We start from the raw sequence: 23,421 nt of genomic DNA on the forward strand, positions 1-23,421 counted from the left end.
GAATGTTGCTGATTCTGGTTTTCTTCTCATGGTGAGGAAGGGAGACAAAATAAGACTTCAAGAACTGAAGTTCAGTTTTACAAATTCGCTTTTTCTTAACTTCCTAATTTGACCTAGCTTCTTATTTTTTGTAGGCTAATATTACTACAGCTATCTTATCAAAATTTAAATTGAAAATTTTGATTATGTTGAAAAGCGTTTCTAATTCCGAAGCTACAGGAAAATTTGCAAATCGAAAAAGTCAACAATATACGCCATAAAAAACAAAATAAGAAACTTATTCAATTTTTTGTGGATACTGACACTTCACTCTCAGCAAAAAATTAATATTAATAACTAATTAAATAATTAGCAATTATTAATAATTAATTAAATGATTAGCCAACTGCACTGGAAATTCTAAACATATACTACTTTTAAAATTTCTATGATTCTGCTGCTGAACAGTATATGGTGTAAGTGTTAAGAAACTGATGCTCAGTAAAAAATAAATATATAAAAAACTTAGCATATGTAATTGCAACAGCATACTGGTAAACTGTGAGAGCATAAAAAACCTTAACAAACCCTTTTGTGCAAATCTGAAACCTTTAAGATTTTTTTTTTTAGAATTCTTCCCCCTCCCCATGTTTTACATATGCACATTTGATATTTTTTCATAATAAAACATGTGGAGAATCCTGATTATTAATTTCACTTTACCACTAAATAAAATACCTTCATACTGAAGTAACAATCATTTATTAGCATAAATCTGTATGATTAATAATTTGGCTCAGCAGCCACCTTTTCCTTGGCATATATCTCAAAACGAAACATCTTTGATTTTACACCTACTGAGTAATTTGTATCAATGATGCATACCTAGTGAATCATTATTTATTATTTTTGGTTTCATCAGCACATGATAGCTTGAGAAATGACACATGCAGCAATGTCTAAGCTAATTTTTCTTTTTTAAATATTAGTAATTGAATACCAAAGAGTATGGTAACCTTTTACATTGACAATGATTGCAGATTTCAGCTAAATATGGTGTGAAGTGTTGACGAGGAAATATCTAACATAAATTTCTTTCCATGTGAAAAAAAAAAAAAAGTTTTGTAAAATAGATTATAGGCCAAAAAGATTGAATTTAGTGCTGTCTGACTTGAGAATAACTGATTTGTTATTCAGATAAGCCCACCGGAAGGCAAAACTTTAATAAACTAAAATAGCACAGAGCAACAAAACTAAGGAATGGCAAAATCTTTAGAATTTACGGAAGCCAATGGAAAGCAAAATTTTCAGAATTTAGGGATGTGCTTGGCAGCAGATTTGGGATCCACAGAGACTGCACCAGACCACATAATGTCTAGGGCCAGCCCTGGATAATCTTAAGCATATGTGGGAATTTATTTATTCAGGAATCAGATAAGCCTTCAGCAGGAAATAAGTGTAATTATAATAAATAACTAATTCAGCCTTAACTTCACCAGAGTTTTACAGAAGTAAGACAAAATTTAGCGGAACAACACCTCTTCAGTCGTCAGTCTCATAACACATTGACGCTAGCTAAGCTGATGGTATAGACCCGGATTTGAAAGTTTTTAGATATCACAAACACATATCGCCACCCATAGTTAAGAAAGTGATAAAGGAGTTGTGGAGAATGAAAAAATTCTGCCTGACAATTTAGTGGGAGTTCTCGACCCAGCAATTATAAGACTTGAACAATGGAACATCATAATATACGAATCATACCATTTATGTCTACTTATAGAATCAAAGAGAAAGTATTAGTCCAAAGAACAAAAAACTTAAACTTACACTGAAAGAAAAGATTAAAGCAAACAAATAAATATTGATTTTTTGTTTGTTTGTAAATTTTGGTTCTTTTAACACCATAAATGCTTCACTATTTCATATTTTTAATTTTATAATTTCTATGTATCATCTTACTAGAATTTAAAGATTTAAACTGATGACCTAACATCCAGAAAAATCCTAAATATGGAATCACGGAAGTCCCAATGACTTTGAATCTCAGACTTTGTACTGTGTTTTATTAGGAAGCGAGGCACAATTATATAATGATACTGCGCACCTCCTGGTGTGCTGCTGCATGGGAAAAGGTTGGTATTGGACAGTAACACTAAACCTTCAAGAGCAGCCACTGTTCATTTCGTCTTTCTGTCTGCCTTAGTTTACTTTTCAGCCTTTGTTGTAGAGGACGTTATTGCGTGAGTAGTGCTGCGATCATGGCGAGCTTCAAAACCAAACAGCACATTAATCTCAAATTCCTTGTGAAATTTAAAAATTTGGCAATGGCATCTTTTTATTTCTTGAAAGGAACAAATGGTTTTCAGACGATCAGGAACAGGCTGAAAATGATGAATGTCCTGGTCAATCTGTGAGCTCAGAGCAAGCCTTTAGAAAATAATGAAATTGTTCTGAAAGATGAATGTCTGAGCATTTGGATACTCGCAGACATGCTGAACATTAATAAAGAGATTGTAAGACAAATTTTGCACGATGAATTGAACATGCAAAAGTTTGTGTCCATATCACCAAGTAAAAGCACAAATGAGCAAGGTCAAAACTGAAGGCAATGCAGATTGTTTTTTTCGATATCTGAGTTATTATCATGACTGAATGGGTGCCTGAGTGTCAACTATTAATCAAAAATACTACAAAGAAGTCCTAATCAATTTGAGAGAAACAGTAGGGAAGAAAAGACAGGATTTGTGGAAGAACAACACATGGTTTCTGCATCAGGACAATGTGCCTGCCCGTAATGCCCTATCTGCGAAACACTTTTTAGTGGTCAAGTGCATTCCCGTGCTCAAATATCTTCCGTGTTCTCCAGATCTGGCTTCCTGTAATTTTTATCTGTTCCCAAAAGTGAAAAGTGCATTGAAAGGAACATATTTTCAGTCTGCTGAAGAGGTAAAAGCAAATACATCAGAGTTGTTGAAGATGATGACAGTGAATATCTACAGCATTTCTTTGAACAATGGAAGGCACATATGCAGCACTGTATAGATAGAGGAAGGGAGTATGCTGAAGATGATAAATGTTAGTTGTAACTTTGTTTGCAATACATCATATTTCTGACACCAGTCTCGTAATTTAATTGCCACACTTGTATTCTTTCATTTGTCATATCGCATTTTAAAAAAACCCCTCATATTAAAGGGATAAATATTTTAATAATTTAATTCTGGAATATGAAAATCTGGGAATTTCTGAGAGGTTTCTGCACCATTTAAAAAAACCTCCAAATTGACTCGATTTCACTTATGCACGATTCAAGAAGTTACTAAACTGTTTATAATTCTGACGTAAAATGCTTTAATATTTAATTAGACAGTCTAAATTTTATGCTCTTCCACTAATCTCATTTTATAATTTTCTTATACATTTATATGCTGAGAAAATCAATTATGAATGGGAGAATGGAATATGTATAATTTAAATTTCATTAATTAAATAAATTTGACTCATTGCCGGAAATCCTTTTTCTTAGTAAAAGCTAAAAATTTAAAACCAGCAGATTTGGGGATCTATATAATTGATAAAAGCTAAAAATAAGCTAAAAATTTTAGATAAAAGCTAAAAATTTAAAAACAGCAGATTTGGGGATATATAGCAGATTGGGATAATACAGGTATAGTCCTGCAATACTAACTGTGCAATTCTGCCCCAGTTTAAAAGGAGAACACCCTAAGAGGTAAGTGAGAGTCTGCCCCTCCTCTTCCCCTACCACCAACCTCTCGAGAGTCTGGCTGACTGTATTTCTTCGAGTGCTCCCTTGAGCCACACACTATATGCTTACAGTGCCTTGTCTGGGATTCGAACCTGGACCCATAGGTATCACAGTCAGCATTACTAACCACTATACAGCCTGGGTGGCAAAAAAATAATAACACTGCGGAAATCACTCAAAAATGCCTTTACTTTTTTTTTTTTTTTTTTTAAGAATTATAAATTCCATTATATTATCTTTTCTTTAGAATATGTCATTAACATTCCTTGATATTTCCTTTTTGATTAAGATAGTAATCAACAGTTTTTCTAAAACTACAGTGGAAACAAGCAATCCACATTATAATAAATTAAAAATTATTTTTAAAACATAATTTTAGGTTTACCGGTTTAGAAGATTAAAAAATCAGAAGTCTCCAGGTTTACTGGAAAAGTTGTAGCACTGTAATACACATTTATGTTACATCTTTTAAATATTCAATTGTTTAAAAAATTAGTCTAAATTTTGATAATCCTGGAACTATTTCATTAGAGGAAGCATATTTCTTATATTGATTGTAACAATACTGAGAAATGCAATTTTCATGACCATTTGGGAAATGAAAAATTGTTATTACTCGCAACAATAACAATTATTTTAAAGAGCAATATGAAAAGGCCTGCTCTACATAGATGAATGATTTTGGCACAAGATGTTGAACTTGAAGAAAATGTTCAGGTAACTGGCAAAAATAAAACATCAAAATCCTCTATGATGATTTTGTGAACAGGTATTCTTAGATATTTAGAATACAACAAGTTATTACCTCAGAACAATATATTCCTCTCATATCTCGCTGAATGTAACAAAATTATAATATAAAAATTAAGAAATTACAGAAAACTTTTTTTTTCTCTTTAAAAAAAAAAAAAAAAAAAAAAAAAAAAAAGAGCAGCATTTGCAGAAATCAATGACAATAATAATAAAGATAAATAATTTTATGAATGCATTATTATTTTATGATATTAAAACTCTGAGCAGCATGAGATTTTATATTAGTCTTGAAAACCTATATTTAAACAGCATTTATTAGCTAAATTTGTATAATTACTCATTTTAATCTCCATTTTCAAAATCTTACAATCATTATGATTTTATTTATATTATTCAAGTAAGTAAGAAAGCAAATTAACTTACATTATAAACTAATATGTATGAAGTAAAAAAAAAAAAAAAAAAAAAAAAAAAACTGATGACAGGATAAAATCCGGTCAAACCACTCAGAGAGTTAAAGCTTTTGTACATATATAAGATATTACCAACGAATAAATTTTAACTTCTAAAGACAAGAAAAGTGCTTATAAAATTATAATTATTTATTTCAAAGGCTTGGAAAAGACATTATTAAAAGAAATAAGTCTAGTTACATCAATTCAGAAGCCATGCAAAGGAAACAGAGAAATTCTTACATGAAGGTAAAAGCAAACAAAATGTAGAAATTATGCATATTTTTAAAGATTTCAAGAAAAGGTTAAAAAGTTTTTAAAAAATAAGATATGACATCATATATTTACAAAATCTAGCTATTACCTTCCCCCCCCAAAAAAAAACTTATTTTTAAAAGTATTTATAGATAGATTAACGAAAACTAAGCGTAATTAAATCAATAAAATAGCCTTTAAATCCTCTCTAAATGACTATACAAACTTACAAAGTGATAAAGAAGAAAAAATAACACCCACCTACAATAAGCAAATGGCAGTGGGAGAGAAGACTTAAGACTCACCTTTCACAGCCCCTTGAAATTACATTACTCCCCCCCCCACACCCTGAAGAAAAAAAAAGGGGGGGAAACATGCTTTGTTAAATCTGAAATAAATTGGTTTGAACTTTAAAAATGCTAAACTTTTTGCTTAGCATATGGTGAAGGTGAATTGAATTAGTTTAAAATTTATACAACTTATTATTGTTAATAAATTACAGTTTCATTATTTAGAGGCTTTTCATGTTATTTAGCACAATTTAAAATAATTATTCCTTATTTATTTATGAAAAAATAAAGTACACATTTCAAATGATGCATGAAGCCTTCTTTGTTGAGGGAGGTAACAAAAATTCAAAGATGAATGCATAACTTTCAACCAACATAAAAGTTACACTTGACTTCAATGAACTTGTTATGTGTACTCGAAGAAGTAATTAATACAGAAGCATTAAAAGAAAAATCATGAGCAGATCACAGACGCTTCTCTAAGTTTTGAGAAAAGAGAATCATTTTCTTTCAATGTGTATGTCAATGTAGTTTGTTGATAATATGTTGAACACAGTTCCAAGTTACCGATAACAGTATCTAATAAATGAGCCTTCCCACACTGGGATCCTTGCATAGGTTTTTCCAGACAATTGAAATGTACATGCATATGATAAAATGATGGCTGATAGTGAAAGTATGCTACTAGTTTTTCTTCTGGAATGTTATATTTCTTGGAAATGGCAACCTGGAATTAATAACAAAGAGGATTTCTAAATATCATCAGAAAATAATAAATTATTACACAGCATATAAAACAGTGGCATATGTATACATGCAACTAACTACACAACTTTAAATGATACATATAAAAAGAAAAGCAATAAAATACACTAATGTAAAACATGCTGTATGTCAATATAAAATTCAATTGTTTGTTTAACTTAAGTATTCAAACTATATGTATCCTTTACAAATGCCCTATTAAAACAAAGTTGTATTAATTTTTTATACAACTCCTCTGAAATACAAATAGCCATGAAAAACATGATTCGTAATTAACAAGTTATCCACTGAATAAAATTATTTAGCAACGCACAGCTGCCAGCTTTGAAATATGAAAAATCAGGAGTACTCAGGCAGTTTTTGCACTGCACAGTGACAGCACTGCTTTGAAAGAACTCTTAAATTAATTTTAATTCACCTTAATGCATGATTCAATTTATTTAAGTAATTATAATACTATCCTGATGTAATACTTAAGATACTTTACATTTTATGATTTCTGGCTAATTAATTATAATACTATCCTGATGTAAAATACTTAATAAGATATTCTACATTTTATGATCTCTGGCTAATTAATTAACAATTGCACTTTTAGCTACACATAGTTGCCAGCTTTGAAATATGAAAAATCGATAGTACTTTTTTTTTTTTTTTTTTTGTTTTGCACTGCACAGTGGAAGCACCATTTTGAAAAAAACCCTTAACTAATTTTAATTCACTTTATAATAAATGCATGATTCAGTTTATTCGTGTGTTTATAATACAGTTCTAATGTAAAATAATCAGATATTCTACATTTTATGTTGTCTGGCTATTTATTTATCAAAGCACTTTTAAATATGAAGAAAATAAAATAAATTATTAATACACACATTATGATGAAGGGAAAACTTAGCAATTTATTGTACATTGGGTAAATCAAAATTATATTCAGATATTTAATTTATTGAACCTTATAGGAAACTTTTCCTTAGTAAAGGCTAAATGTATTAGGAGATACAATAAAAAACTGAGAATCTTTTGGTAAACTCAGGAAAAGTTGGCAGCTATGGCAGTGTCTGAAATGAGGAGGAAAAAGGGAGGGAGAAAATTTATATGGCCAATAGACATAATTAAATATATTTTTTCATGACTTGAAAATGCAGGTTTGAATGTCTATCATACGTGCATATAGCATTTTCTCTTAACATATATATATTTTTTTCATTTAAAAATAACAGTACTTATATATTAACGCATCCACCTTGGTAAAAGCTGGTGATTTTTAACAGAAGAAAAGATTGAAGTTACTTACCAGGTGCAAGTTAGTGGTTTTAGTGCCTCCCTTTCATTGCAATCGCGAAAAATTTCGGGTATCATATTTCAATAAAAATATCCATTTTGACCACCACTGAACGCAATTTAACGATGTTTTTGCGTGATATTTGTACGTAAGGACATAATAAATGACTCCTTTCCCCCCAAAACATTATAAAAATGATTTAAAATGAATTCTGAAGAGATTTTTTCTAGGCATCTGTACGTACGTATGTATCTCGCATAACTCAATGAGTAGCCTCAGAACATTGGGATTTTGTATATAGGACTGGTATAACATGTAGATCCAATTTTGGTTGCAATTGGCCACACCAATAGTATATAAATATCTGTAGATATATATCCACTCTGTTACTCGGCTCAGTTTCTTTATTCGTATATGTTTTTAAATTGTGCATTTTTTGCTTTAAAAATGATTGAATTACGTTGTTCTTATCTTCCTTCCGGTTAAGGTTTTTATGCCTTTACTTAACCAGCATGCAATAATTGTGGAATTATCAACATTTTAAAAGTTTCTTAAGTACGACTAAGCCTCATTTGTTTACATTTGAAACTTAGCAGAATAGTGGATTTGTTTCCATCTAAAGAAAAAAAGCTTTGTAACAACAAAGTAAAGTCTTCTTTTACTATTGCGAATTAAACTATGCTCAATTCATTCTGGAATTATCATTTAAGTTTTTGCATAGAAACTGTAATTTTCATTATAAAAATTGCTTTTTTTAAAATTGTTTTAACTGTAGTTGGTGTTTTATGTTTTTCTATATCTAATGAAAATATTTTGAATTTTTATGTATTTTTGCCTTGCCGTGAAGTGACAATTGAATTAATTAATAGCACATGTGCATTAGGTATAAGCGGCACTGAATCGTCTGTGAAAAACTGTTTCTTTTTTATTTGTTTAATTTCTTTTATACATCATTTTAGATTTAATCTTTGAATAGAACATGTGGTAATTCTTCATATGATATAATTTTTATATAAAATGAATGAGATAGTGCCGAAGTGTCGCTATGGTAAATAAATATAGTGAACTTTAAAGAGTACATTTTATTCTATTGTGGTTTATGCACCATCAACGAAGTACATTTAATTAAAACACATTGAATTAACAGTTGTTAATTCAATGTGTTTAAACACAATGCAGGAAAATTGTGTATAATTTAATATTCTGTAGACGGAAGTCATGCGGTGCACAAATCAGATTTTTTTAATAAAGATTTCAAATCTAACAATGTTTATCATAAGCCGGTAAGCATTATCAACATATGAAAAGGAATTTAAAATACAAATTTTAATTATTAAAATAAGGGTTATGTGATACATTAAAAGTAAAACACATTTTTCTTCAAATTTTTCTGTATTTTTTTTTTTTTTTTTTTTTTTTTGCTTGAAATACACAGTGATCAGTTTTTGCTGAAAAAAACGTCAGAGAACTGAGGAGACTCAGCTTCGGGCAAACCCTGGTAACAATGGCTATTTAGGAAATGTATTACCTCATTGCTCCCTTTAGAAAATGTTCAACAAAATTCTGTATTCTTGCGGAAGTTTTCCAGAGTTTCATCCATTGCTGGCAAATTTCACAAGCTGAACTTTTAAAACTAAATTTACAAGAAAAAATATTGTGATTAGATTATAAAAACCATTGCAACTTGGAGCGCAACAAGAAAAGAATGCCTTTGAAAATGACGGCATTGCTTGACTCAACGACTGTCATGAGCATGGTTGCCAGAGTTTGGTACATTCTGAAAATTTAGCAGTTTTTGCTAAGGCAGTTGCGTTAATACTTAAGTAACGAATTAACACATTTTTGAAATAGCATTATGATATTGTTCTCCCACAGATGGATTTTGCACTTAAAATTATACATAATACCATATTTTGCAAAAAAATACGATAGCCATTTTGAAATTATTTATATTTAAAACATGGCACTCATTTTCAATTTCCCACTAAAAATATTTTTAAAAAATTACTAAAGTTTATAACACCATTACAGCCCAAATTTACACTGCAATATGACCTTTATGAATTGTCTTTCATAAGTTAATGCTAGATTAATTTTTTATACCAATTAATACAAAAATAATATAAAAAAAAGCAGCAATATATGAAATTTTCATGTAATCACAGAGGGAACCAGTCCAGGTCAAACATCATGATTCATACTCAAAGGCAAATACAGGGTATGTCATCTGTTGTTATTGATATAGGTCGACTGCATCATCCACGCCTATGAGCGCAAACATGCATGCGCCATTTGGACCGAATTATTCTCAAAATAGGGTGGAAGGATAGGCACATACTTTCCCTCCAGCATAGCTCTTTCCGGAGAAGAGAAGACCTTTCACGTCAAAGCAAGTAATACCGCCCCTCTTGGACGAGTCTATGTGTTTTGGCAGAATGCCAACTAGCGTTGCGCTTCAGATGGTCGAACTGTATGACCAGTGGGTCACCTGGTCATATAGTTCGACCTGGTCATATAGGGTGGAAGGATGGGCACATTCTTTCCCTCCAGCATAGCTCTTTCCGGAGAAGAGAAGACCTTTCACGTCAAAGCAAGTAATACTGCCCCTCTTGGACGAGTCTACGTGTTTTGGCAGAATGCCAACTAGCGTTGCGCTTCAGATGGTCGAACTATATGACCAGTGGGTCACCTGTTTTGAAAATACAGAATAATTTTCATTTTGACTAAACATTCTGCATGATATATTCATAGCGCAGGTCACAACATTTTGATGCTAAATTTTAATAGACATTGTAATTGACAGCACATTTAATTTACATGCACATACAAGAGATCAAAATAGAATGTTGCAAATGCTTCTTAAATGTTATCTCTTTACAATTAAAAAAAAATTATTCACTGATTTAGGATGGCCTGTTATAAAGATCAGAGACACAAGATGGCAAAGGGAAATTTGAAAAGATTACAGCACTAAATAATCCATGCATATAATATATTCTTATTTATCTATATTAGAAATAAACTTACCAAACTCTTTGACCTGATATTATTCAGTAATGGCAGATGAGAAGCTGTGAGATCTCTTAATGATTTTATATTTTTTTTATGAGGAATGGCTATTAGGTAAATGTAATCTGAAATTGACTCATCCCACTTCAAATCTGGTACCAGAATAAAACCTATTTCAGGATCAGGATCTTCAAATACTATTCTTTCCACTTCACTTTTATGTTCTAGTATATTATGAATCCACTAATTTAAGGGGAAGAAATATAACAACCATAAATGTACATATATATACATGAACTATACATAACAAATAAAATGATACTTATTTATTATCCCTATTGATTGTGAAGTTCTTGTCCAGAAATTTATTTCTGATTAGCACCAATTTTGGATAATCGTGGTGTCAGAATACATGTATAACATCTGCGCTTTTTGTTTAGTGTGACCCTGATCAATACTGGATAAGCCACCTTTTGCTTTTATGAACAAGGATATAAATAAACTGTTATTGCTGCATTTTTATTGCATTTTGGAAAAAAGAAAAAAATATTAAGATTTGGGATTTGCCTTGTACAAAATAGTAAGCAATGCACTATTTTCAAAGCTAAGGAATCCTAACATGGGGGGGGGGGAAAGCATGTATTAACAGAGGTGATAATTTATTTGAAAACGGATAAACAACGCCCTGCAACACAAAAAATTGCAACTAGAAAATATTGATTTGAAAAGCAGTGCATTTTTAGGGATGTAGAATTAGATTTATGACTGCACTCCTTTCATTTACAGTTGGTCAACAGAATAAACATCAGCTGAATGGAGAAACGAACAGCTGATTATCACCAAGAAAATAGTAATAGACTGGAATAATTACCTACATTAAGTTTATACTCATAGTGTTCAAAACAGAACTTCTGCTAAATCAAAGAATGATTATATCCTTGCTATTTTGAATGCCATACAAAGTTTCGACTACTGGAATAACCAGAGCAGTTTTAATGAATAGCTTTGTCAGTTAATCTAAACATTTGAATTAATATCTGTATAGGTTTTTTTGGTTACTTATATATTAGTGCAACCACAGTGGTGCAGTCGAGTTAATGTTTATAGAAGAAAAAGAATGATATAATAATTTGAAAAAAAAAAAAAAAAATACTGTTATTTGCATACATATTACACACACATTATATGCTTTAATTAGGTATTTATCCTAAAAAAATTAATAAATTTACAAGCGGTGTCCCCCTCCTTTTGTGCTCTCATGGAAATTTTGTGATGGACACATTAAGAAGAGATTCAAAACAATTGTTTCCTTCAGCCAGTGGCGTAGCTAGGGTGGGGCAAGGGGGGACATCTGTTCCTGGGCGCAGCATCCAGGTGGCCCCAAATTGATGCTATGAAATTTTTTAATGAAATATTTTCCATTCTTGGCACACAGAAAGGGGCACAAATTCTTCAATTGTCCCCAGGCGCTGAAATCCTAGCTACGCCACTGCCTTCAGCAACTTTGTGGCGAAATATAGTATTCCTGAAAATATTTTACTGCAGTTTCTTTCACTGCGAGTGACACCCACAACTGAATATTTTAAAACTGAGTTTAAAAGAAAAATATTACAATCTACTACATATGTAAACAATCATGGGAATACAACAAAAAGAACACATATGAAAAATATGACTACTTATTAAAACTGAAAAATTATCATATGCAAGGTTGCCTGATGAATTGTTATGCAGGTGGCAGATGAAATTTAATGTATTCTGAAAATCTGGAGACTTCTAATAAGGCAGTTGTACTAGTGCATACCATATATGTACTGAATTCTTAATTTGCATATGTCAGTTATAAAAGTAAATACAAAATGTTTAATTGTTTATTAAATAAAAAGGTGTCAGTTCTGCGGAATTCTGGAGGGACAAATGATGCAATTTTGGCAGGATCTCTGCCATCTTGCACAGTTTGATTATAGCCAAATATTATGGTTGATGGGATAATACATAAGTATCTATAAAATAATCATTAAATATAAAAGAGATTTGACAAATAGAAACATATTTTTACTTCTAGATATCTATCATACTAATATGAATAAGAGCAAAATCTGAATTTTTATTTTACAAATACATTAAAATTATTGCTTCATCAATGAATTGAATTTCTGTATAATAAGCAAAATTATGTACAGTACAAAGTCCATAATCTGAACATCCATTATCCGGAATAATCTATAATTCAAACCTCAAAGCCCCAAACTTACGTATGCACATAGTGTTTACCCATGCGCGCTTCCGATAGAAAGTGACAGAGAGGTTATTGAAAACAAAAAAATTTTGATTGACAAGTTAGTCAGTATTCTTAACACAGCAATTACAGAACTCGTACAGTGGAACATTGTAACTGAACAAGAAATTATGTCTGTTTATAGAATTAAAGAGAAAGTATTAGCACAAAAAACGAAGCAACTTAAATAACTTACATTGAAAGAAATGTTGAACAAGGTAAACAAATAAACATTAAGATTTTTTTTTTTTTTTTTTTTTTTGTAAAATTTGATACCCTTTAGATCATAATTGCTCTTTATTTCATAAATTACGGTTTCATATTTTTAATTTGTACAATTTCTGCATGCCATCTTACCAGATTTAAATTGATGATCTATAACCCGGAAAAACCCCTAATCCGGAATCACCGAAGTCCCGACGAGTCCGGATTACGAGCTTCGTACTGTACAACTTATAAATTTGCAAAAATTATTTTAAATTTATTTTTTACTTAGGAAAAAACCACATTTTAAATTCCTTTTACTGTTAGAAAGGTAGTATAACTTTTTCAAAACATATTTAATTTCCTAATACTTTTCAATTAATGTAATTAAAATATATCCTTAATGAATTTTGCAATTTTTAAACTACTAGCTGTTTGTGTGACCAGATGCCTAAAGTAATTACTATAAAAAGAAAAAAAAAAAAAAAAAGTGAACATAATTCCATGGTTTGCCTAGTAATTAACAATATCTGAAATGAATCTGTGTTTGCTGTTTTTAAATTGTTTACTTTGTTAATTAATGACAGAATAAATTTGAAAGAAAATTAAATACCTTGCACTTTGCTGAACAACACACTGCCACATGGAATATAAAGCTATTTTAATTTGGACAGGGGGTAAACAATTTCTTTTATATCACCGAGTTTGCTGATTGAATTTAAAAGACAAATAGATTATTATGTTTTGCAAAATAGCAACATTCTTTTGATATCACTATGTTTTCTGTTAAATTTAATATATATATATATCTTATGCTTTACAGAGTGGAAACACAAAGCTTCTAATCAAAAGTTCCTTAAATTCAAATAAAATATGATATAAATAAATAAATAAAAAGAAATTTAAAATTCAGGCTTTGAGGTGCACATATTCAGAAGAAAGATTATATGTGTTAAAAATTTGGTGACTCTAGGTTCTGTGTGGTTTTACCATAATGTGAGGAACATACATACACGCAGATTTTTCATTATTCAATAACAGACATGGTACACGGTTTATAACAAGAAGAAATACTCATAGGTCTTAATGGTGATCAGCAATTGTCAGGTTTCAAAGCAATTATCACCAAATAATGAGGTGAACTCAGATCCAAGTAATAAAATAAAAACCGAAGGCTCTACTTTTTATATATGACCTACGATCACCAAATGTGGCGATATGTGTTCTGGACTGGTTTTTGGCACGATTGAGTGTTGTGTGATAGTTTTGGGGATGATGCTGTTTGTGTGGCAACCCTTTTGACATTGAAACTTACTCTTTTGCAGTGGTTTTATTTGCTCGTTGATTTGTGTTTTGAAATGGCCTATGTTGCAACGAGAGACGTGGTGGCAAGATTTCAGTCGCGTATTTTAGATTGTGTGCAAAGTAAAATCCTGCTGTCCGTACATTCTGCTGTCCGAAGAAGTATTCATTATGGTACGTGCATTTTATTTTATTGCTTTTATTTTGTAGAATGTTATGTTCATTGTTTTTTTTACTATGAATTTCTGTTGTTATTGTTGTTTTTTGAATTGTTTGTAATTTATTTTAGTTGATTTTGTTGATTTGCGGGAAATGCTTAGATTGTGCAATACGTAGTTGTTTTTTTAAGTTTAAACAGAATGATGAGTACATGGTTTTTTTTATAAATTTATTGTTGTTATGTTAAATTATTAAATTGTTGTTATGTAAATCGTAGATTCCTTTGCTGCCTAGATTATGCAATTCGTAGACTTTTTTTTAAGTTAAAGCATATCGCTGTGTACATGGATTCTTGTCAAATATTTTTGGTTAGACACTTTACGTTTTTGCTATCTAAATGTTTTTTTTTTTTTTTTTTTTGTTTTGTTTTGTTTCAGATTTTTAGCTTAAATTGTGTGTTCAAAACGTGGTTTTTGCATGTGCGAAAACTGCGTTTTTGAAGACATTTTAGGCTTAAAGTTCGAAATATACACAAAAAATTTAGATAGTAATACGGCACCGTGGAGTTTTTCGGCAAAAATTTTTAGCGAGAAATTTGCTGCCAAGCGAGGGCGTATGTTCCAAACCGAGATATTTTTCTCCCTTCAAAATGATGATAATTTTTAATTTACCATCAAGTGAAAATCAGGCTCTTGCATTTTTCCTAAAACGATTTACCCTCCACCTGAATTTTTGAAAACAAGCATAAATACAACTTTAACTCAGTTAAAAGCAGGAATTTGTATTTTTGGATATTAAATTTCCATTAAAATTCTATTGTTCAAAAGTGTTGTTTTTTCTCATATGGCACCTAAACTTGGTGACATTTTCCCCTTGGTGCTTCAGTCAGTAATTAAATTGACAATTACCCAAGTTATCTTACATTGCATTCTGAAATGCAAACAAACTGTACTTTCCTTCTGGAAATCACAGGTAAAAATTAAAATATATATATATATACTGAACATTCCCCCAAAAAGCAGTTATTACAGATAATTACTAAACAACGATAATTTTATTTCATCAATAAAAACTATCTATAAATTAATTTTAGTGCCAGGAAACAAAATGTGACACATTTTGAGAACAGTAAAGATGAGATATGTCAGTTTAATATTCATAAACATACCTGTAAAGAAAATTCTTGTGAGAGTATATGAGGTTGAACAATACTTTCATATACTTCAGAAGTTTCATTCACAATATACGCGTTCTGAAACTTATATTTTTCTACATGTTTCTGTGTGGCAGGATAAATTATTGTAGCTTTAATATCTGGTAAAGAAAAAACACAAGTGTCAAAATAAAATGCATAAGTATACAAGTATTAATAAAAACATTTTTACCGGTTATACACTATGTCCATATAAGAGTCCTTATGTGGCCTTTATTTTCATAACTGTTACACTGTTACTTTCAGTTATGAAAAAAAAAAAAAAAAAAATTTAAAATATGAAAAATATTCTTATTTTGGTGTTTTTAAATTAAAATAAAATAAATTCTGTAAAAATTACAAAATCTAACCTTTCTAACCAATAAACTGGCTGAATTGTGATGACAAAACTCAGCCAGTTTATTAAGAATGCTTTGGATGATAGAAACATTTTGACAGCTGTTTATGTTGACTTTAAGGGGGCTTATGATTCTGTCTGGAGGAAATACGAGTAGCTCCTGAGTATTGGTATTTCATCAAAATGATTTAATTGGGTTAGGTCTTTCACAAGCCAGAGGACATGCAGGGTTATGTTTGAAGATTCCTTCTCCAAGCATTTTAATGTATAAATTGGGTTTCCTCAAGAAGGAGTTAGTAGCTGTACCTTGCTTAATATAAATATCAATGATCTAGTTTCTTCTCTTAAATCAACACCTGGTATTAATTGTCTAGGTACTTATGGAAAATCCCGTTGACCACAAGAGACGGCGCCAATTGTGCCCCCCTCCAAAAATACAAGAAAAAACATACTACTCTTATTTTTCTTTCAAATGTATTACATTATCATTTATTTATATTTAATTTTTCATTAAAAAATTCCATTATTTTTATTAAGGAGATATACTGTAAAAGCAATTATTTTCACTAGGTTTTAATTTAATTGCCGGTAAGATTCCATAACTGTGGAAATATTCAACAGCATGCTCTTCTGTAGTAGGCAAGTCCCAAATTTTAATTTTTTTTTTTTTCAAAAATGCGTAGTACAGGGGAAAAAAGGAGTCTTTACTCAAGAATAAGAACCAAAATGTGTAATCAAGGTTACACCAAACTCAGCATGTTTGAAGACTTTTCCATTTTTGGCGAAAAATTGCATAGTTTGGCGTCTTTTCTTTAATAGGCAAAAATGGTTGACCAGATTTTCTGCAAGTACCATTGTCTACTATTTACTGATGATCTGGTTATTTGGATCAAGGCTCCAAAACATGCTGCAAAAAAGCTTTTTGAAAGCCGATTAAATAAAGCCCTGCAGGTGCTTTTGACTTGGTTTGAAGAAAATAATATGACTGTAAATTTAGAAAAGACAGCTTCACAGTCTTTTTCTCTAACCTATGAAATTTTTCACCCAGAGTTAAAGTACCAAGATACTTTGATTACCAACACGGACTACTTTACTTATCTAAGAGTGACTTTTGATAATAAATTAAAATGGAAGCTTCATGTTGAGCAGCTTATTGAACATGTTTCAAACAGACTTAGTATTCTAAAGTGTTGAGCAGGATGTATCCAGGGGTGCGCTCGGTACACTCTTAACATTACATTTAATACTTATATCCTGCCTTTAATGACATATTGTTGTAAAGCTCTCATTACTGCTCCACAATTGATGATTAATAAACTTGAAGTAAAGCAAAACCAATTTCTTTTCTTGATTACAGGAGCTGTGAAGTCCAGACCTATCCATGAGATGTTATTGTTGACAAAAAATAAACCCTTCCAGGATATTATGAAAATGAGAGTTTTGGTTCTCTATTAAAAGCTACTGTGGATGAAGGATTTCCACTAGAGGGACTACATAGTCAAGCCTAGGAAATTAAAAACCCAATATGGATTTATTAAAAAAGTCCTGGACATGAAGAAAAATCTTGAGATTCCAAATAATAGACAACCTCTCTTGACAACTAGAAACCCTTTGGAGGTGATTAATATCGAAAGAAAGAGAGAAGTTGTACAAAGCATTTTGAAATGTCTCGCTCTGGAGACCATTGCAGCTAGATATCCACTTACCTAGAGACTGCTCATTTTTACTGATGGGTTCTCAGTTTTGGGGGGCTGGTGTGTTTTTGAATCTTTTTCCTTTTTATGCTCATGCAGGATACATTAGTATTTCCCCTGATGGTGAAGTAGTAGCTATCTGTATAATCCTAAATCAATTATTAGCTATTCATTACAAGTTTGCAAGGGCAGTCCTCTTTCCTGATTCTCATGCAGCCATTCAATCAATAAGCTTTGTTGAACACTCGGAATTTTGCAATGTCCAGAATTCTGAGAACTCTCCTTTTAAAGGGAAAACAAGTAGTTTTCCAGTGGGTGCCTAGCCATTGTGGCCTTTGGGGCAATGAACAAGCTGACTTACTTGCAAAAAGAGGTGCCAGATTACTACAACATCCTAATATAGCTATTTCTTATTGGAGGATTAAACTGTTTTTAAAAAGTTCATTCACAACTAATATCTTACAAGATCTTCAGACTCGTACAGCCTTGAAAAGTTGGAGAATGTCCTTCTCTTATTGTTGATACTCCAAGACGCAATGTAGTTACAGGTTTCCGTCTCTATACAGGAAATGATTGCCTTGCCGCCCATCTGCATGAAATAGCCATTTCAAGCAATCATATTTGCCTACATTATGATTCTGGAGAAGAAATGGACAGGGACCACCTGCTTTGATGTAAAGCTCTTCGTGGTCTTACAGAGGAGTCGAGATACTGGGAGGCAAAAGTGCTCCTTAGACAATGATTTTGATCTTTTTATTCTTAGTTCTATTGTTTGTAACCTCTGCCTGTAAGATTTCAGTTCTTTGGAACTTTTTGTCTAGCCATTGGGGGGGGGGGCTTTCAGTAAGCAGTTTCTTTCAGTGCATTTTGAATGTAAGTCTGTTCAAAGAAGTCCAATGGACATATTTCATTTTAAAACTTGAGATCATGTTCAGAGGACATAAAGAGGCTTGTTAACATATTTAGTAACAAGCATTGCTATATAGACTGTCCTGAAAAGTATGGATCAATATATTTTTACAAAAATTTATATCACTCATGTTTGGAAAAACAGCGGCAATTTTTTTAAAAATATGATTATGACATTTTGTTTCTACATGAGAATACATAACATTTTTAGCACTTGAAAACTTATAAATTACTTGTGTAAAGCTTTTTTGGCTTACCACATGCCACAAAATTAAATTAAAGAATACTACATATTAGTAAATTATAAAAGACTATCAATGAATGACATTAAAGAAAATATTAACCTTGAATTAAAGAAAATATTAACCTTGAATTAATTATTCTACTTTATTTATATTTATTTTATAATTCCAACTTTTTTTACATTTATTTTAACTGACCCCCTCTTTAAGTTGAAAAAGACAGAAAAAAATCAAATTTTGAAATTAAATATCTCAATCATATTTTTTTATGTGGCAGTCAAGATTTCAAATGAGGACAAACTTTTATGGTACTTTCAGATTAATAATCCCCATACGTTCAAGAACTGGCAGGACTGTTTTATTATATATGTAGCCCAAGTTATGCATGCATGCATTTACCACTCATGTGTACTTAAACACTCTTTATTCAACCCTTATTTTGCTGAACTGCATCCACCAGCTGTAAAAATTTAAACTTTTAAAGGCCAAATTTAGATCTAAATTTATTTTTAATTATTTTCTTGCCTATTTCCCCTTAGTTTAAAGGTATTAATCGTTAAAAAAGGGTAAAAAATTATAAAGAATTTTATGATGTCCCCAATTGCAAACACTGGCTTTTTCTGTTTAAGCTCATCATGCTACATTTAAAACTGGAGTATAGTCATAGACTAAATAATAAGTGAAGTAGTAAGAAATTATGAAGAACTTATTTTGAAATCAAAGCAAAGATTCAATTAAATATTTTAAAATTTAAATGAAAAAAAATTTCCCTTTTTTGGACAAAAACTGCATAAAATTTTATTTTAAACCTATATTCATAGCACACTGTAAAACAGTTCAAATAAAATCTCTCTATTCTTCCTTCGTTACATTCTAATCATGCATTTACTCCACACCGTTCAGTTGAGTTGAGCTGTTTCTGTGAGGTATGACTATCACTCTTAGGCTATTATCCTAGTTGAGATCCATCTTTTCTTGCTGCAATTATACAAAAGCAATTGTAACATCTCAGTAGAACTCCAGGTGAGTGAACTGGTTATTATTTCTGTAAGTTGCTGCATGTCAAAGTCATACATCCATGACAGCCACATTTAATGTAAAAATATTTAACTACAATTTCTTATTGTGAAGCTGAGGATGGTAATTGCTCATCATTCTTTCTAAACTACATACATTCTAGAATTATGAATCAAATCTGGCTGCTGTATACACATTTTCTTTTTTGCATGCAAGTATCTTTCTGTGTGGATTGGAAGATGAAAGTAACAATTTTGAGAAATTGTCACATTATTATTCCAACAGCACATAAATACCAAACCTTCACATTAATCAAAGGTACTTCTGTCTATTTTTTAAAAAATCTTTTTAGAAAGCATAAATTTACAGTTGGGATTCGTTGAATTTTATCCAATTTATCAACAGGCTGTAATGAAGAATAAACCATCAAATGAAATTTTTTTTTTGATATCTTTGAATTTTTTCCTTGGCATAACTGTAGGAGCAAAAGGGACTGCTTCTTTTCAGAAGTATTCCAATAACCATTCTCAGAGGGTTCCTAAAGATATCTGCTCTACAAAAGGAACCCAAAAAACTGCAGAATTTGTTCCCATCCTTTCTTGCTGGAATTTTTTTTCCAGTCGGTTTGTATCTTAATCCCCTTTTCAGCTGATGTCATTTTGGCCAGATTGCTAACATATTTCCGGGAGATAAATTTGGAAAAAAAATGATAATACATTCTGCTTCTATCAATTCTGAAAATTTATCACCAATTTTCTGCGTTGTTTCACTTTTAATGCCCTAATTAAATACAGACTGCTTTTTCAATTTGGCTGTATAAAGTGCCACTTTTTTTTTTTTTTTTTTTTGTTTGTTTTGGAATTATAATTTTTTTTTTTTTTTTTAAATTTATTTTAATCTTAGTATTCGGTGCACACAGGATTTGGCTACTTTATGATGAGCAGTAAAAACGGGACATATACGATGAGTAGTAAAGTGTAGCTTGTTCTTTGAAGATACAGCTATAATTTTCAGAGTAATATTATCATTGGTAAAATCGGCAGTTTTCAGATAACCGGCCCTTGGCGATTTTGAAAATTATCGCTAACACCAAAATGATCCGTCCAACATCGTATATGTCCCGTTTACTGCTCATCATAAAGTCGCCAAATCCCTTGTGCACCGGATACTAGGATGAAACTTTATCATTTATCATAATTAAGGTTTTAGCTAATGATTTTGCCTTGAAAAAGGAAAGAAATGGTCAGACAAAAATGTCATAGAGATGATTGATGCAATTCAGACCTATCTACAACATTCAAATTTGTTTAAATTTCAATTAAGTTGCCCTAAATGTGAATATAATAAACACCATTCATGCATTAACAAATTTATGGACATACTTCAAATAAATATTACTCATAATATTATATTCAGAAATACATATGACTTACCACCGCGATCAACTTTAGGATAACAAGCATAATGAATGATATTTGGAGCAGGTGCCGAATTTGATTTTAAATTCAGAGCAAGATCAGCATTATTCAATAATTTATCGACAGAATCCTTTACGAAAGGAAGTTTTTCCAATAGAATCACTGCAGTGTCATCCACAGGTTCAAATGAGCCTTCTAAAAACACAGCTTTGGAATAAGCATTATCTGATAAAATATTTTTTAATTTAAAATCTTCAAGCGAAGTTATACGAGCATGTGAACTTAAATCTTCAGCCACTGGATCCAATTTACTATCATTTGACAATTTGATTCGTTTACTGCTCACATCCTCCGAAGTATCAACATCCGAAGCCATTTTAAATATCCGATTCGTTTCGGTTCGCACCATTGCCAAACACAATAAAACATTTTCGGTAATATGATCATGGTTAATTACACAAATATTAAATATTTTCAGACAATACGTTAAGTACGAAATGTTTTATCTCAGCAAATTAAGTATTAAATATTTCAAGACTTGCACTTGTTTATGTCTAAACAATTAAAAAAATATGAATTAAAAGTTTCAGTTCTTTACTATAGATATAGTTAATTTGAAGAACTAGTAAGAAAACTAATATTGATAAAATGAAACACTTAAAATTATTTCAATATATACAATTTCATTCTGAATAAGGTACAAAAGAGTACATTTCAGTGTTTAAATGTTTTTCCAATTAAATTTTTTTCTAATGATCATTTTCTCGCAAAGCAAGCAGCGTTCGCACATCTTAACCTAATGGTTTTGCACTGAGGAGGGAAAAAAAAAAAGAGTTTTTCACGTGGGGTTTGAAGTTGAGGTTGTTATGGATGCGTTAAATGTAAGTCATAAATTTGGTGAATTTTATGCTCATCCTATAAGGTTAGGAACTGATAGCTCAGTTATTCGTTTTTTGTTTATTAAGAAGCACGAAGGAAAGGAAGATGATGTTAAACCTTCCGACCGTACATTGTTTATTGTAAATGTACCACAGTGCTTGAATAAAAAGTGCCTGAAGTACATATTGAAGGATACTGGTGACATAAAAAAGATATTTATACACAGCAAACCGAAAGGTATTGAGGAAACTGCTAAATCTGAACAATCAAAATATTTTTCTGATCAAGAATCATTTCTGGGGCCCAAAGTAGCTTATGTGGTTTTTAAAAATCCATCTAGTTTGAAAAAAGTTTTGAAATTGAGAACTACTGATGTACTTTCCGTTCCATTAGATTTATTCAGGTCTAATATTGGCCAAAATAAATGGTCACGTGAATACAATTCGCAATTTATTGATCCTGATGATCTTCAAAAAGAGATAGAATCATATATGAGTGAATATGATAAAAAAATTGAAGATGAGAAAGACAAGGGTAAACAAATGGATGGCGTTGCTGATGAAGAAGGATGGATTACTGTAACGAGACATAGCAGGAAACCTAAAATTCCACGTTCTGAAGCTGTTGGTAAAAAGATACTTGATAAGAACAATCGTGGACAGGCCAAAAAAACTTTACTAAACTTTTATAGGAGTCAACTGAGAGATGCCAAAATGCAGCAAATAGAAGAACTTCGTAAAAAATTTGAAAGGGACAAAGAACGCATAGCATTAATGCGTGCCAACAGAAAATTTAAACCTTTTTGAAACATTCAATCATGTTAAAAAATCTGTGTTTGTTTAAAATAATAACTGAAATTTTGTATACTATGAAACTGGTAGTATTTTTTATAAAATTTTTTATTTAAATATTATTTATTATTTTAAATAGTATTTTTTATATAAATTTGTATATAACATGCATGTGATGTACAGAGATAATCCCATGAGCTGTTTCTTATTTTCAGATTTTACTTTGAATGAAAATGTTATCGGCAACTTTTTCTTTTAAAGCAGTAAATTAAAGCTGATAAGTTTTTAAACTGTAATTAAAATTAGATAATTAATTATCATATTAAATACGGATAATTTCTAAACAAGAATATTTCAGGAATCTTAAATTTTGCAAATTGAAAACTTTTATTAATGAAAGCATCTTGTTCATTACAGCAGT

At 30.8% G+C, this 23,421-nt stretch overlaps 1 protein-coding gene and 1 pseudogene across 1 annotated transcript; one reads left to right on the forward strand and one right to left on the reverse strand.

The window, feature by feature from the left end:
• Positions 1-5,748: 5,748 nt before the first annotated feature.
• On the reverse strand, positions 5,749-21,745 carry LOC118197694 (m7GpppX diphosphatase-like). The gene is made up of 4 exons (XM_035369231.2): positions 21,346-21,745; positions 15,669-15,814; positions 10,576-10,800; positions 5,749-6,225 (listed from the first exon to the last, which is right to left on the reverse strand). Exons 1-4 carry the CDS (start codon positions 21,737-21,739, stop codon positions 5,953-5,955), a joined length of 1,038 nt encoding a protein of 345 aa, XP_035225122.2. The 5' UTR covers positions 21,740-21,745; the 3' UTR covers positions 5,749-5,952.
• A 398-nt stretch (positions 21,746-22,143) lies between these two features.
• LOC118197692 (ribosomal RNA-processing protein 7 homolog A pseudogene) lies at positions 22,144-23,122 on the forward strand (annotated as a pseudogene).
• Positions 23,123-23,421: the final 299 nt, after the last annotated feature.

The sequence above is a fragment of the Stegodyphus dumicola genome, chromosome 12, assembly GCF_044657685.1.
Source record: "Stegodyphus dumicola isolate Sdum_Otavi_A_Nest chromosome 12, ASM4465768v1".
Taxonomy (NCBI): domain Eukaryota; kingdom Metazoa; phylum Arthropoda; class Arachnida; order Araneae; family Eresidae; genus Stegodyphus; species Stegodyphus dumicola.

Excerpts from the sequence above, each read along its gene's own strand:
- LOC118197694 (XM_035369231.2), bottom strand. The coding sequence starts at position 21,739 with ATGGTGCGAACCGAAACGAATCGGATATTTAAAATGGCTTCGGATGTT. Across the intron at positions 10,801-15,668 it reads CACAAGAATTTTCTTTACAG|TGGATTCATAATATACTAGA; the intron begins GTATGTTTATGA and ends CCCTTAAATTAG. Across the intron at positions 6,226-10,575 it reads ATATCAGGTCAAAGAGTTTG|GTTGCCATTTCCAAGAAATA; the intron begins GTAAGTTTATTT and ends TATTAATTCCAG.